The sequence below is a fragment of the Benincasa hispida genome, chromosome 1 (assembly GCF_009727055.1).
Source record: "Benincasa hispida cultivar B227 chromosome 1, ASM972705v1, whole genome shotgun sequence".
Lineage (NCBI taxonomy): Eukaryota > Viridiplantae > Streptophyta > Magnoliopsida > Cucurbitales > Cucurbitaceae > Benincasa > Benincasa hispida.
The window spans coordinates 11,474,165-11,491,511 of record NC_052349.1 but is presented as its reverse complement, the minus strand read 5'-3'; the positions used below and the strand labels follow the sequence as shown (position 1 = coordinate 11,491,511).

The 17,347-nt window shown below is 37.0% G+C and overlaps 1 protein-coding gene across 1 annotated transcript; it reads left to right on the top strand.

Moving 5' to 3' along the window:
• The first annotated feature begins 1,314 nt into the window (after nt 1–1,314).
• Nucleotides 1,315–2,735, top strand: LOC120085629 (nucleoside diphosphate kinase). The gene is made up of 4 exons (XM_039041766.1): nt 1,315–1,475; nt 1,653–1,701; nt 2,059–2,290; nt 2,378–2,735. The coding sequence occupies exons 1-4, from the start codon at nt 1,425–1,427 to the stop codon at nt 2,490–2,492; spliced, it is 447 nt and encodes a 148-aa protein (XP_038897694.1). The 5' UTR covers nt 1,315–1,424; the 3' UTR covers nt 2,493–2,735.
• The last annotated feature ends 14,612 nt before the right edge of the window (nt 2,736–17,347 follow it).

The window sequence follows — 17,347 nt, the reverse complement described above, 5'->3', positions numbered from 1 at the left end:
CCCTCAACTTATGAGTGGAGGCTAATGTTATGAGTTTATTTTGACCTAATTAAATAAGCCAAAAACTATGAAAAAATAAGATAAGACATGACAATATATAATCCTTGAGTATATAGAATAAGGAAAGATTCATCTAATTCTTATCTTAAAAGGGAAATGTAAACTACCTCTCATTCCCCTATAAATACATTATTGTAGTTCCATAGGAGGTACCTAAAAACGTCTAACTTTTTTTTTTTATTTTTTATTTTTTATTTTAATTATTTAGTTCTCATATTGACTTTGGCATCTGAGCCTTTTTTCTTTTTTCTTTTTATAGGTTTTCTCTTCCCTAAATTATAAATTTATTGTTACTGTCACGTGAATGTCAGATGCATCTTCTCATGTCCAAAATTTGGCACCAACATCTTGCTAACTAGATTTTGCCATAAATAAGAATATTAATTTGGGATGGGATTTTAAATTTGATTTAATATATTTAATGGAAAAAGGGTTTACATGAGTGACTATATATATTTCAATTAATTAGGAAATGGTGGTGGGGTAGGTACAAGTAACGTATAAAAGGTATGAACATAGTAGAAAACAATATATTTAAATTCGTCCGTAAATAAATAATTGGAAATATAATTGATATAATATTGGTTAAATTAAAAATCTGTTCACTATTAATAAGAATAAAATTTGGATCCCATAGTTTAATAAAATTTCATAAATTCTCTATAGTTTAATAAAATTCTCATAAAAAAATTTCTTTTATAAGAACTATTTAGAAAGGTTTTATCAAACAATAGTGATTAAAATTTTTTTTTTTGGGTAAATGTCAATTTATACTCTGAACTTTAGGGATCGTATCAATTAAACTCTAAAATTTAATAGTTGTATCAATTTAAACCTTGAATTTTTTTGATAGTATTAATTTAAACCCCAAACTAATAATTGTATCAATTTTTAATCCTTAACTTTCATAGATATATCAATTTACACCCTAAACTTTCGTAAGTGTATTCAAATAAAACATAATGGGATGTTTAAATTGATACATTTATGAAACTTCAAGGTTTAAATTAATATACTTATAAAAGTTTTAAGGTTTAAATTGATACAATTATTAATTTAGAGTTTTAATTAATATATTTATAAAAATTTAGTGTTTAAATCAATATAATTATTATTAATACAATTTTCAAAGTTTAAGAGTGGAAATTGATATCTATCCTATTTTTTTTTTTCAAACATAGGAATCAAATTTACAATTTCTGTTATAATATTTCAGTGGAAGGGAATTAGGGTTAGGCAACGCCGAATCCAGTTGCACCTATAAAATCCCTTTTACGCATCGACCCGCTTCAACCGCGGTCTCGGCGTCTACAACTACACAGTTTGAAGAGAAGCATAGCTCAGCAGAACGCCGGTCCACAAAAATGGAACAGAGCTTTATCATGATTAAGCCTGATGGAGTTCAGAGAGGCCTGGTATCCCTCTTTCCTCTTCCATTCCCCCTGTGAATTTCATTTCTTATCCTTTTGCCTTCTCGTTTTAGTATATTCTTTAATTAAGTTGGGGCGTATTCTCAGTTTTGATGCATTTGCATATCCACGAATCGATGTATCTCTCTACTTTTATACATTTTTGTGTGATTATTTTTACAGGTTGGAGAGATTATCAGTAGGTTTGAGAAGAAGGGCTTTTCTCTAAGAGGTAATTATGCTCTGAGAGCTTTGTGAATTCTCTGTTTTGTTTTCCTTTTTGGCTGAAGTTATTTTATCTTTTTCTTTTTCCTGTTTTGTGTGTTTCGTTTTCTTGTGTGTTGATATAAAAACTGGGATGAATGTGTTTGCTTGGATTTTCCCTATTTTTCTTGCTTCACGTTGGATAATATTTGGAGCAGAATTCACCTCTTTCCCAAACAGGATCTCGTCTTTAATTTCTTCTTGTTCTTATTCTGAAGTCGTCGTCTTGCTTGCCTAAGTTTGAGTTTTACAGAAATCTTATATAAGTTTTCTGTAGTACTGCATATAGACTGTTGCTGATCTAGAATAAACTGGCGTGGATTAGGTTTGAAGCTCATGTCTGTGGATCGTGCTTTTGCTGAGAATCATTACTCTGATCTTGCTGGAAAGCCCTTTTTCAATGGATTGATTGAGTACATAATTTCTGGCCCCGTCGTTGCAATGATCTGGGAGGGGAAAAATGTTGTAGCAACTGGTAGGAAGATCATCGGAGCCACGAAGCCAGCAGATTCTGATGTGGGAACCATCCGTGGTGACTTTGCAATTGATGTTGGCAGGTAAAGGTTTGAATTGAATGAATGCTTGATAGAAGTTGATAAAGGAAAGATATGTGTGGATGATGGATTATTGGTTTTTCTTTTCAGGAACATCATTCATGGAAGTGACTCGGTGGAGAGTGCAAGGAAGGAAATTGCTCTGTGGTTCCCGGAAGGTCCTGTTTACTGGCAGAGCAGCCTTCATTCCTGGATCTACGAGTGAGAAAATCAATCCTGTGGATCATCCCATTCCGTGCGGCCGGCCGTTTATTTTGTTTTTTCACCTTTTTTTAATTGATAACCAAGCTTTTGGTTGAGACGTTTCCCTGTTTAATCAATAGCTGGCTAAAAGCATTACGTTATGGTGTTATTTTAGCTCTTGTTTGCCATCTTATTGATGCTATCAGCTACTGTTAATGTTGATGGGATGATTCTTACTAATGAAAATTTGTGATGAATTGAAGTTGGTCTGTGTTTGATTTACTTCCTAGATAGTCGCATGGGTTGGTTGAATTGGGTGCATGCTGTTTTTTACTACTGAAATCTTGAAACCAAATTGGGTACCACACTAGTAATCTCTTAAATCACTGGTTGATTCAACAAGTCAAATTCAATATTATATCATCTAATCGTCCATGTGGGTTTGAAATACGAAGAAAATCAAATAATTGAAAATTAATATTAATCATGAAAGAAATAACATTGTAGTCAATCTACGTTAATTCATTAATTGACCTAAAAGTTTTAAGTTGATGGGTAAGATGATAAATAAATAAATAAAAAAATATATATATATTCTTTAAATAAAAGGTAATGCTTTTATCTAGACCGCCTCATGGGTTATTGTACAAAAAATTAGAAAGAGTACTTTGTCTTGTAAATTCTGCACAGAAGTGAGTTCATTTGTAAGAATCTCTTCAAATTTAAAAGCAACGAAGATTTATCCTCTCTTTGCACAGTGAATGTAGGCAACTTAGCAGAATCACTTAATTCCCGTGTCTTCTCTTGTTCTTCCTTATCTTCTTCATCTCGTTTATTTCTCCATAATCGATCTTAATTTCCTTAAGAAAAAATTGTGACTGCATCATTTCTTTGTTGAAGCCCTGAGAAAACAGAGAAAATCAAAACTAGAATTTAAGAATTGCATGTTGAAGTTGATGACTACACTTTGAGAATTATCCTCGTGAGTTACAACTACGTGTGAGAACCAAGGGACAACTACGTGTGAGAACCAAGTGAAGCTGCATGGCTCTTTCTACATCACAGATTTTCTATTTGGGCTTGTTTCCTAATTTTCTTTTGGGCTGAATATAAAACTCTTGGGACCTAACAATTGGTATTAGAGTCAAGAATAGTCCAAAAACAGACCAAGATTCAGATTCTTGATGATCAAAATTCAGAGATCAGTAATCTTGAAACACAAGAATTGTTGCAACAAGATTTGAAATTAAGAAATTTGATGGAAGATTAGACTTCGAGTTAGAAAGGCAAAAATTAAAGTAGTTCTTGAACAGCAGAAGGCTCTTTTGGCCATTACAAAGCCTACAAAGCTTCCAGCCACCCTAACTGATATAGAAAAAGAGAGGTAAAGGCTTATGGAACCATAGTCTTAAATTTAACTGATAGTGTGTTAAGAATGGATATTGCTTAGTCCCTCACAGAAAATATAAATGATTTCAAGAGATTATCTTTAGAATTCAAGTCAATGGGAGACAACATAGGTGAAGAGAATGAAACATTCATCTTGTTGAATTCACTGCTAGATTCATTAAAGGATGTTAAGGTGGCTATGAAGTATGAAAGAGGGAAGATTACAACAGAAACTAATATTTCAGCAATCAGAGTTTGAGAACTGGAGTTGCAAATGACCAAGAAAGAACAACAAAGGGGTGAAGGGCTATTTTCAAAAGAAAAGACAAAGAACCCTGGTAAAGGAAAACAAAATGGTGAAGACAAATTGAAGATCAAGTGTCATTTTTGCCACAAAATGGGACATATAAAGAAGGATTGTTATTCTTTGAAAAGAAAGCTTAACCAGAAGAATAAAAGTAGGAAACCGACAGAGGCAGCTATGGGAGAAAACTCCTTTGTGTACTAGGATACTTTAGACTAATGAGTGTGCAAGCTAGAATTCTACGGAGACCTAAGATTAGGTTATAGACTCCGGATGCTTGGTCCATATGACACCATCTAAAGGATGGTTTTGCACCTACAAGAAGTGGGATGGAGGATTGATTTACATGGGAAACAACAACACATGTAAGGTTGTTGGGATAGGTTCTGTTTCCTTAAAACTGAAAGATGGTTCACTGAAACTCATTTGAAATATGAGGCATGTCCCAACCTTGAAGAGCAATCTCCTATCACTGGAGATGTTTGATTCTATAGGGTGTGAGTATAAGGGAGTTGGAGGAACTTTTGGGATAATAAAAGACTCAAAAGTGGAACTTGTGGCTACAAAGATCAATGGCTTGTATATTGATGGTGTGGAAAATGGAGTAAATAAATATGCGTTCATCGTTCGTTCTCCATGCATCGCTGGTCATGTGTTGGACTAAGGAATATGCAATATGCGTTTGATGACCATGCGTTCCTGCCACAAGTTTTCTTGCTCTCTCGCCAAGTATAACGAGATCGCAAGTTTCTCGGATGATCTGAGGTCGAACTCAGGGACTTGTAGTTAAATGTTATGAAGTAAAGTGTTTGCGACAAAGAATAAAAGAATTTGAAGGTTATAGGCTATGCACTACTCCTACTCCTAACTAACAGATTAAGTAGTGGAAGTATGACTGTAAGAGATAGAGACATGACAACTGTTAACCGTAATAAAATGTATGGGAAAATAGATGGAATGGCGGGGAATGACTTCACCGCATCCCTAAGCTTGGTCGCAAGGGTAACCCCAGCCAATGCAAGCTATGCGATTATGCTACACACACTTGACAACGACACATGCGATGTATATACGATAGTGTCGAGAGGCCTTATGTCTAAGTCTCTATTCTTGCTCACATGCTCTCACACATAAACAAGATGACCGCATACCACCGTATCTTACTCCTGGATGCATACGATGTGACCGCATACTTTCATATCCTATCTATAGGGTGCATACGCTGTGTAATAGCAAACAGAGCTTATCTCTAAGCCTATATTCTTGCATATGCGATCCAATCTGACTCTCTCAAGCCTAGATTTGGTTTTTAGACTACTATCTCAAGTATGCCTAAATGATGAATGATGCACTCATAAGACAAGGTAATCACATAGATATGGTTGACATAAGATTATTCCTATCTCTAGGAACACTGCTTATTTTGCTTAATGCGTTCCACCACTTACCCTCCTGGGCAGTTAGCTACCACTGAACAACTCATAGACAAGCATTGCTACAACATCACACTAAGCAAATAGGATTTTCTCATAACACTTGCACAATGCACACCTCTCGGTGGTTTGCTACATGCTTCATATGTCTATGCCGCATGGTTAAGTATGCGATACTCTAGCAATCTTACTTAGTCTTTGCGATAAAAGTAAAGGATGATAAGAAAATGAAGATGGAATCGAAGAAAATAAAGAAATGCATTGATCACAAAATGTATTAATCTCTTAAGCCATAATGTAATACAATACAAAGCTAGAAGAGATATAGAGGGCCAGATGGGCAATGTCTTGCGTCCATCAGATGTGTTTCAAGGCTGACGGTGGTGCCATGGATAGGTGGTGGAGAAGTCTCTCTCAAGATCTAACTCCGACGAGGTTCTGGTCGTCACTCGGAATGGTTGAAGGAATGAAGTACTCTCAAGAATATCTTCTCACGCTTTTATTTGGATCACAAGGATCTGCCCTAAGGCAGAAGCTCAGATCCCTTGAAGTTATGCTATAAGGCTTCTATTTATAGAGCTTGATCGTTGACAGCATTAATGGTCCTTCTCTGAAATTCTGCAACTAACGGCGTGGTGAACCTACTCTGAATCTCTGTTGCTAACAGCATGGTAGGTGAAATGTCAACATCACCTTTTAATACTCTTAAGGTATGTGCTCATGCTTGGTTTCCGAAGTATCATCTCATTCCACCACCCTTGCGGTCATCCCTCTGTTATGGTTATACTCTGTAACCGCAACATCTATGCGATGGACGCATGCGGTTAATGATTGCAACATCCATGCATTGAGCGTATGCAATGCTTCTGCGATGGCGAGATTCATCGCATGCGATTGATTCCTGCATTAGCTACAAAAATAGACAATTGGACGCAAAGTAACGCATAATAGTGGGTTAGCCGAGATTTTATATGTTTATCGATGCAAACTCGTTTGCTCATGAATTCTTAGTACAATCACCGCATATTTTTCTTAATAGCCCCCATAATTCTAAATAAAAGGCCTATAATAACATCCATTTATGCTCGTCATCACACCCCCAAACTTAGAATCATGCTTGTCTTCAAGCATGCCTTATACTCAAGAAATTCATAATTCACCCTCTAGCTTTCCTTTGCGATGACCAGCCTCTTAGAATATAATCTACTCATACCTCTAACCATGGAATCAACGCTCTCCTCAACTTTGGCTACTTCTTCAAAGAAATATTTTATAAGCTTAAGTCAGGCAAGCCTCTGCTAAAAAAATTTTTACTCATGCCCCGCAACTTTGCGTTTAGCTTTTAACAATGTGTCTGTTTAAAACAATTTAAAGCCTTGCAATTTATTATTAGACTGCGGCGTTGAACCTGGTTACGCTCTTCATTTTGGCTTGCCCCATGGGTGTCATGTGGGCAACCATCCTCGGTTGCGTGCCATATTCAACTCAACTTTTGCCTTGGCTTAATTTGAGCTTGTGCGAGACAGAGGAGTTGCGCTTATGCGTTGATCTTGGCCACTTACTTTCGTTTTGGCTTACCTGCATGGGTGTTATGTGAAATATATAATTATGGGTAAGTGCCTTTCACAACTTAATTCTTATTAGCTTGAGTTTTCCCTTTGCGCTGACAGTGGAGTTTTTATTATCAAACAATTTTTTTTTTGGACAATATCACAATGTAATGAACGCATTTTTTGGGACCACTGCCAACCCCAAACTTAGAGATCAACAGCGCTCTTACCGAAAAGCTAAAGACAAACTCATCAGGAATGCGGTAACAAATGTTTGAGCAGAGGTTTACACACAAAAAACTTAGACTGTCAATCATTGAAGAAGCTATTAAAAGTGAGGTGAGCTTTGCGATGTCTAGTTAGTAGTTGTAGTGAATCATACGTACCATCATAGATGCTAATTTATCAATGCAAAGGTAGGCAAGCAGACAACAGATAATTTCAAAAAGGATAATGCATAAAAGATAACAAGAAAAAGAACCATAGAGTAGAATAACACTTGCAACCATGCTTTAGAATTCATGCGGTCAAAGCAATGCATTGAATGATGGAGGGGATTCTTCCGTTGTAACTCCATACTGAGGAGAATTATTGTTGCACCTACAAGGATAATTAAAATAAACTAAACTAAGAAAGCAAGGTAAAGATAGAGTAGAAGACGTCCCTGGAGAAATTAGAGTGATGCCACTACAAGGAGTCTTCCATGCAGGAGATTGTTCTCAACTACTTAGGTTAAGAGGCTCGCCCTGACCATTGGAACTTCCGGCAATTGTTGGGTGCATGTTGGTCAGCATGCGCTTATAACTGCCTTCAGCTCATGCGACTGATTGCCTTTCTATCTTGGGGTCAATACTGGCTTTCGGCGCATCGCCTACATTTCAAATATTGTTTGCAACTTGGTCACACAAGCTGTTGGGGTTGATGCCTTGAAGTCTCGTGTCCTGTAGTTTGTAAACAATATGTACGAACACTTGTATTGTTAATATATGATATTTACTTCACATCTTGTATTTTGCTCGGTTAATTGTTTTATTTCCTTTACCACAAACCAATAAACATAAAATCTCTGGTTATTTGTATGTGACTCAAGCATGTATGTGGTGACATACAAGTAGATCATGTCTTGAGTGATAACCAAAATGGTCTATAGTATTTGGATATAGGAGGGAAACTTTATCCTCGTAACGCTACGGATGCGGCTCGCTTTGTGGAATGGTCACAAGTGTTGTGACTTGTCACAGATGGTCTGATCCTGATCATTCTGATTTGGGAGCTGGGAATCAGCTACACAAGATAGAATTCACTCCTTCCCCGAGGTAGGGATAAGTAGATAGATAGCTCACTTAAGGGCTGATTCTGGGGTTTGAACGATGTGGCACCACACACCTTCTCTTGGCTCGAGAGGTGTTCACACATCGTTAAACTATGTTGTATTGTTCATTAGAGGAATTAGTGGTACTTAAGGAGTGATATGTAACTATAGGGGTAAAATGGTAAATTGGCCCAGCTGTACTTACGAGCATCTGTGAAGGGTCATCGTATTCATGATTGGTTATATCCGATGGACACAGAAATATATCTATGGTAAAAAGAGTTCAACTGTTGGTCTTTAGTGGAATCACTAATAGTTAACGGATGGATGGATCTCGTGGCTAAAGAGTTTAGTTAGCTATTCAAGTACCGCTGGAGCTTCGAGCCATAGGTCCATTAGGTCCCCTGGGTAGCTTGGATAAAAGTCGAGAAACCAATATTTGGGTAAATTTGAAAATGTTCAAATTGACAAGAGGAAGTTCAATTATATATGATATAATTGGACTGGTTATTATAATATGATATAATTGGCTAAATGTATGAGATACATTATTTTGGAGGAAATTAGATATAAATATGATTTATATCAAGTAGAGGAGAAAATACTATAGTATATATGTGATATCAAACTATAGGATATAAATATAATATGATTATATTTATCAATTAATTAATTGATTAATTCTATGATATAACGGAGACTTTCCTGCTTGCAGACAGATCCCGAATACATCCCGAGGGAGAGTTGAAAGATGCCGCAATCTCAATTGAAAAATTCATCTTTACAGCAGACTTCATCATTCTGGACTATAAAGCGGACGAAGATGCGGTCATCATATTGGGACGACCATTCTTCTCGACCGGTCGTGCTCAAATTGATGTGCACAAGGGGAAAATCATAATGAACGTTGATGGGGAAAAGCTCTGGATTAAGGCAATCAAGATCCCAAAAGACCGAAAAAAGAAGAGGAAGCCACCTTGGATGTAAAAAACCCAGATTGAAATAAGTAATCCCTGCGTTACTATGCAACTCAAACTCATCAGGGACGCAATTCTTTTGGAATATCCTTTTTCCTATCAATGATTTATGAACTTTTGTTACCTATCTTTTATTTGTAATCGTATATTTTCATTTCTAAAAAAAAAAAATGGCATCGCAATCGTGTTGAACGATCGTGGTAAGCGATTTTGTTAACTCTGTCTGTTATTTGACCCTCTCAATGTTTTCTTTGCAATGATCTGAAGGATCTCATACCGAAAGTTCCTTGAGTAGGTTCAGATCGCTCCGATTTCACAATGACCGAAATACAAAAGATATATATTCAACACTAATAGTTATGCATATAAACCTAATTATCGGCATGCCCAGAATACAATAAATAACAGGGAAAGGGTTCATACCAGTTGAAGACTCTCTTTGAACATCTGAACCCTAAGCAGCAGAAACCCTCCAACGGATCTACCAACTCCCGGCTATATGTCGATTGCAACAGCACGATCAGAACAAACACGAACACTGAAGCGGGGACAACACCACCACTACTGATACTCGGGTATCCTCGGAGTGAAAACCTAAAGAGTGGGCTTTGGTGAGTTTGGTGGAGGACGGAGGACAACGCGTCATGTAGACGATAAACAAGTGGGAGATTAAACTGTGCTATCATATAGCGCAAGTGCTTATCTTATGGAAGAGCTACACGATCGTGTATGAAAGGTTGAACGATCGTTTAGGAAAAACGTATGCGATCGTTTTGAGAAATCGTGAGGTAGGCAATCGTTTAGACGGACGAGCTTCTATCGTATAAGCTCTCATGACCGCTTTCATGAATTCTTTTTGGGTGCTCGAAAATTTGAATGCACGATGTGAAAAATGAAAACTATTTTCATTTTTTTAATCCACCAGTTACCATAACCAATGCAACCCATTTCGCACGTCCGAACGTGGACAAATTAGTTAATTATCAAATAATTAATCAATTAATTTAATTAATAAATAATATTATATTTATATCCTATAGTTTGATATCACATATCTACTATAGTATTTTCTCCTCTACTTGATATAAATCATATTTATATCTAATTTCCTCCAAATTAATGTATATCATATATTTAGCCAATTATATCATATATAATTAACCAGTCCAATTATATTATATATAATTGAACTTCCTCTTGTCAATTTGAATATTTCAAATTAACCCAAACCCTAGTTCTCGACTTTATCCAAGCTACCCAGGTGATCTAATGGACCTGTGACTCGAAGCTCCAACGGTACGTGAATAGCCGACTAAACTCTTTAGCCATGAGATCCACCATCCGTTAACTATCAGTGATTCTAGTAAAGACCAACAGCTAAACTTTTCTTACCATAGATATATTTTTGTGTCCATCGGATATAACCAATCATGAGTACGATGACCCTTCACAGATGCTCGTAAGTACAGCTGGGCCAATTTATCATTTTGCCCCTATAGTTACATCTCACTCTTTAAGTACCACTAATTCCTCTAATGAACAATACAACATAGTCCAACTATGTGTGAACACCTTTCGGGTCAAAAGAAGGTGTGTGGCGCCATATCGTTCAAGCCCCCGAATCAACCCTTAAGGGAACCATCTATCTACTTACCCCTGCCTCGAGGAAGGAGTGATTTCCATCTTGTGTAGTTGAGTTCCCAGCTCCCAAATCAGACGAATCCCTAAAATAGTAGGTTTGAATCAGCGACCTGGCCACTCGCACCCATACAAATCAATGGACTGCCCTGAATGGCAGGAGTTCCCAACTCACTCAGGATTGAGGTCATGTTACTTATGGTCATCCTAGTGAAGTCTCTATCATGAACGATGTTATATAACGAGACATTAACACTTCGTGATCAGGTCTTATACAAACTTTTTGTATAGGACGCCCCCGCTCGCATGTCCCCAACACGAATGATTAGGATCAGACCATCTATAACAAGTCACAAACACTTGTGACCATTCTACAAAGTGGGCCGCGTCCGTAGCATTACCAGGTTAAGGTTTCCCTCCTTTATCCATATACTACATATCATTTTGGTTATCACTCAAGACATGATCCACTTATATGTCACCACATACATGCTGAGTCACATACAGATAACCAGGGATTTGTTTATTGGTTTGTGGTAAAGCAAATAAAAAAAATAACCGAGCAAAATATAGATGTGAAGTAAATATCATATATTAACATCACAAGTGTTCGTACATACTGTTTACCAAACTACAGGACATGAGACTTTTAGGGCATCAACCCAACATGATCGTGGTGAACGATTGCGTAGGAGTTACACAAAAGACGTAACTACTTTATTCCGCCACTGCAATCGAGAAAGCAGTTCACCGCAAAGAAGGATGCGTCTACAAATAATGCGGGCAAGCCAAAACGAAGGTAGGAATCATGATCAACGCATAAATAAAATGATCGCAACTCTGCTGCCAAATGGGCATGAGTTTAGACTGAGAAAGTGCGCCTTGCTTGTAGTTGGATGTCCGCATGACACATGAGAGGCAAGTCAAAACGAAGGCTAGGCACTTGGATCAGTTCAAGGTCATATTATATATAAAAAAATATGTCTAAATACGCAAGGATAAAAATCATTTGAAAATCCCCAGATGGAAAAGTTTTTTTTTTTTTTTTTTTTTTTTTTTTTTTTTTTTTAATGAAATAAATCATGCGATGCTGGAAACTAGTAAAGTCTTTTTAAGGTTAAGCTTGCGGTTCCTAAATTCTAGAAATATTTTAAGAAGAGACCAGGATAAGAATTAAGGAGATTTTGGTACATAAGATTTGAATAAGGCAACCTTGAGAAATCTAGGAAAGAAGAAGGCGGTCGACTTTCTAGAGAAAATCTTTTGCTTATACTTAAGGACAAGCATTGTTTTAAATTTGGAGGTGTGATAACGGGCAGAAATGCACGTTATTACAGCGCAAAGTTATAAAACAATGATGGATTGCGGCGGTAACAATATATAATATTGCGTCCAAAAGCATTAAGTTTACAACATTGCGATCGCATGTGTCCATCGCATTAAAACAGCTAACTTATGTATTTTATGCAGGGAAACGCGTTGGCGCAAGGTGAAAATGTGATCCTAAGAAATTAACGTCCGAACGCATTAAGAGATTGCGACCGCAAGGCTATGCGATCATATGCGTTCGCGAAAAATCTGCTCAAGAAGGTGGCCGCATAAAGCCGACGAATCAAGGTGAAAGCTTAATAAATCACGATGGGATAAAAAGCTGATGATGGTCGATTCCGAATTAAGTCGACAAGCCGTTAACGACACTGTAGCAAGTGCATTCAACTTTTCGGTGACAATTATTCGGCGCATCAGACAGAGATGCCATCCCATCTGTGCAATCATATGAGAGAAAAAGCTTTTCACTCCGAAGTTCTATAAATACTGAAGGCCACCTTCATTGAAGAAGTTCGTTCAGCTCGCCTAGTTTTAGAGTTCACCATATAGACGATAGTTAGCCTTGTTCTTAGTTTTCTTATACTTAGAAGGCGAAAGTGAGAAAAGGGAAAAGACGCCAGAAGATCGTCCTGGTCAGCTCGAGATAGTGCCAGGGAGCATGGAAAACAGAGAGTCGGCTGACTCTTGCGAGAGCAAGAATATCTTTTGAGCAGAGTAGAGAAGAACAGTGTAAAAGCCTTGGGAAGCAAGAAATTGCTACCAGACTCTTTATCTTTCTTTCACATTGTCATTATGTATTTTGATTTCATATATAGAATGGAACTTGCATTTCTACATCTGTTCACTCTCTTTAAAATACGCATGAGTAGCTAAAATTGTCGAATGGGTTGAGAAGTACTTAGTTAACATGACCTAGGATCTTCATTACATGTGATCAATTTGTCTTATGTTGTGCCCATCACCCTTTAGAGCTACTCGAGAGAGAGTCTAAAGAAAGAACTTAAGACTTGAGAGAGCTAGGTTAGAATCTAGACTCGAGAGAGCAAGATTAGATCTGCATAAGCAAAAGATAAAGACTTAGAGATAAGCTATGTTTGCTAACTTGCATCGCATGTACCCTAGAGATAGATTATGATAGTATGCGGTCGCCTTGTGTATGTATGTGTCATTCTTCATCGCATAGACAAGAATAGAGGCTTAAACGTAGGTCCTATAGACACCATCACATACATTGCATGCGTTCTAAAACTCGAAGCCATAACATTTGTATTAAGAGATGACTTGCTGTTGTATGTGTGTAGCATGATCGCATAACATGAATGCATTTCTAGGAAGTGTTAGCTAAATCTCTTCTCAACCCGTTCCCCCGCATACTCATTGCATCTTTCATATTATTAACTCTTTTCTCAAATCCGCCGTATAGATATTATACTTTAAACAACCAATCAACCAACACATTATTTTATTTGTTACCGCAAAGTAATCGAAAATTACCATCGCATATTGTTTCCTTAGTCCCTGTGTTCAACCCTGGGCTTACCAGGCAACTTAGTAGGATTTATACTTGGGTCTTCCTGAGAAAACTTGCATGCACAATGCATATTCCACCTCACATTCTACTCCATTATTTCATCGTATAACAACACGCATCAATGCACCCATAAGACAAGGTAATCACATAGACATGGTTGACAAAAGATTATTTCTATCTCTAGGAACACTGGTTATATTTCTTAATGCGTTCCACCACTTACACTCCTGGGCAGTTAGCTACCACTGAACAACTCATAGACAAGCATTGCTACAACATCACACTAAGAAAATAGGATTTTCTCACAACACTCGCACAACGCATACCTCTCGGTAGTTTGCTACATGATTCATATGTCTATCCCGCATGGTTAAGTATGAGATACTCTAGCAATCTTACTTAGTCTTTGCGATAAAAGTAAAGGATGATAAGAAAATGAAGATGGAATCGAAGGAAATAGAGAAATGCATTGATCACAAAATGTATTAATCTCTTAAGCCACAATGTAATACAATACAAAGGTAAAAGAGATATGGATAGCCAGATGGGCAATGTCTTATGTCCATCAGATGTGTGTCAAGGCTGCTGGTGGTGTCATGGGTGGGCGGTGGAGGAGTCTCTCTCAAGATCTAACTCCGGTGAGGCTTCGATCGTCACTCGGAATGGTTGAAGGAATGAAGAACTCTCAAGAATATCTTCTCACGCTTTTATCTGGATCAAAAGGATCTGCCCTAAGGCAGAAGCTCAGATCCCTTGAAGTTTTGCTCTAATGCTTCTATTTATAGAGCTTGATTGTCGATAACATTAATGGTCCTTATTTTAAATTTTGCAGCTAACGGCATGATGGACCTGCTCTGAATCTCTACTACTAACGACGTGGTAGGTGAAATGTCAAAATCACCTTTTGATACTCCCAAGGTACGCGCTCATGCTTTGTTTCCGAAGTATCATCACATTCCACCACCCTTGCGGTCATCCCTCTATTTTGGTTATACTCTGTAGCCGTAACCTCTATGCAATGGAGTATGTGGTTAATGGCCGCAACATCCATGCATTGAGCATATGCGATTGCGTAAGCAACGCCTCTGCAATGGCGAAATTCACCGCATGCGATCGATTCCTGCGTTAGCTACAACAATAGACAATTAGACACAAAGTAACGCATAATCGTGGGTTAGCTGAGATTTTATATGCTGATCGACGCAAGCTCGTTTTCTCATGAATTCTTAGTACGATCACCACATATTCTTCTTAACAACCCTCATAATTCTAAATAAAAGGCCTATAATAACGTCCATTTCTGCCAGTCATCATATGTCATCAAAGATGTTCAAATGACACAGTCAACTTCGATTGTTTTAGATAGAGGTCCTACTGAAGATGAACTATGATACAAGAGATTATCACAGTGTGAAAGGCTGCAAGTCCTATCAAAACAAGGCATACTTCCTCAAGGAGTTGGAAACAATTTGCATTTTTGTGAGCATTGCATACTTAGAAAGGCAACAAGTTATAATTTTCCAAAAGGACAGCACACTACTAAGGAAATTCTAGAATATGGGCTCTCTGACCTATGGGGTCCAACTCACTCTCCCTCATTAATTGGTGCAAGATATTTCCTATCATTTATTGATGATTATTCAAGAAAAAGCTGAGTATATTTCTTAAAAACTAAAGATGATGGATTTGGGAATTTTAAATAATGGAAGACTTTAATCGAAAAACAAACCTCTAAACATATTAAACATTTGAGAACTGATAATGGTTTAGAGTTTTGTGGAGAAGAATTCAACTTTTTTTGCAGGAAAAATGGAATTATGAGACATAAATCAGTGAGATATACATCTCAACAAAATAGGGTGGCTGAAAGGCTTAACAAAACAGAGCTCGAAAGGGTGAGGTGTCAGCTTTCTAATGCACTCTTACCTGAGAAATACTGGGCAGAAGTTGTCTCTTATACAATCTATATCCTAAATAGGTGTCTATACCATTTTATTGAGCTAAAAACACATGAGGAGAAATGGACATAACATCCATTCAAATTAGATCATTTGAAGATATTTGGAAGTGTAGGGTATGTACATCAAAGCCAAGGCAATTTAAAAATTAAGGCAGTAAAGTGTATGTTTTTTTGGGCTTTACACCAAGAGTCAAAGTTATAGGTTGCGACACTCTATTGAGAAGAGATGTATCAATAGTAGGGATGTTGTGTTCAGAGAAAATGAAATGTTTATAATGACTGAACAACAACCTATACCTATGCCAAAAACCAGTAGTACAAGATTTGAGGTGGAGCCACAAAATGTCTCTAAAACCCCTACTTTACAACAAAACTTGGAAATTCAAAGTGAAAGTACAGTTGAAGTTGGGGAAGAAATGACTAATGGACAAGAAGAATCACAAAAGGATCTTCAGAACTATTCATTTGTAGGAGACAAAAAAAAGAAGGACCATTGTGCCCCTGCTAGACATATTGAATCAGATATTGCTAGTGTTGCTCTGAATGCTACTATTTTACTGAGTAACAATGAACCTATAAGTTTTGATGAGGCTACTAATAGTCTTGATTCTAGACAATGAATAAATGCCATGAATGACAAGATGAGGTCACTCAACCTGAATGATACATGGAAGCTAGTACCCTTACTAAAAGGATATAAAACTATCTCATGTAAATAGATTTACAAATTTAAGGAAGGGATTCTAGGTGTTGGGTTTTATGCCCTAAAACTCGTAGATAGTAAATGTTATTAATTGACCGTCCTTAATAAAGAGTTATTGATTTTAACTCAATAAATGTTATTGATTATGTTATATTCTATTTTGTTTTAATAACCCTAAATCCAATAAACTAATATCCAAGGTTGCCTTATGAGTCTTGAATTGTATGTGGAGACATATAGGGATTAATGTTCAAGATACAACCTAAAGGGTCTATAGTATAAGGATAAGGCTAGGTATCTTATCCTGACGACACTATGGATTTGAACTACTTTGTATTTGATACAAACACAATGATCCAACGCATTCTTGTAGGTGACACGCGAGTGGAGGTATCTTACGTAATGAGTTTGCATAAGACCAAACACGAAATAGTAACCATTAGATGTAACGACATTAACTATTTAGGTTTCTATTTCAATTGGATGGCCTAGGTAACTTAGTCTTAATCCTAAGTGTATTATGAACCCCTATTCACGAGGGATTTCCCTTTGATTTGTATAAGTGAGAGTGGCCAAATTTTCGACTCAATAAGCCTACCATTTTAGGGACAAGACCGATTGAGAAGCTGGAACATAATAATACAATATGAAATTCACTTGTTTTTGACTTCCTGGTAAGTAGATGGGTGTTCCCTTAAGTGGTATCAACGGAACTTGAACATAGAGCCCTACCCTCTCATTGGCCCGAGAG

What these genes read in the sequence shown, in the direction of transcription:
- LOC120085629 (XM_039041766.1), top strand. Translation starts at nt 1,425, where the DNA reads ATGGAACAGAGCTTTATCATGATTAAGCCTGATGGAGTTCAGAGAGGC. An exon ending in ATGGAGTTCAGAGAGGCCTG is followed by an intron (nt 1,476 to 1,652) that starts GTATCCCTCTTT and finishes TTATTTTTACAG; the next exon opens with GTTGGAGAGATTATCAGTAG. An exon ending in TTTGCAATTGATGTTGGCAG is followed by an intron (nt 2,291 to 2,377) that starts GTAAAGGTTTGA and finishes TTTTCTTTTCAG; the next exon opens with GAACATCATTCATGGAAGTG.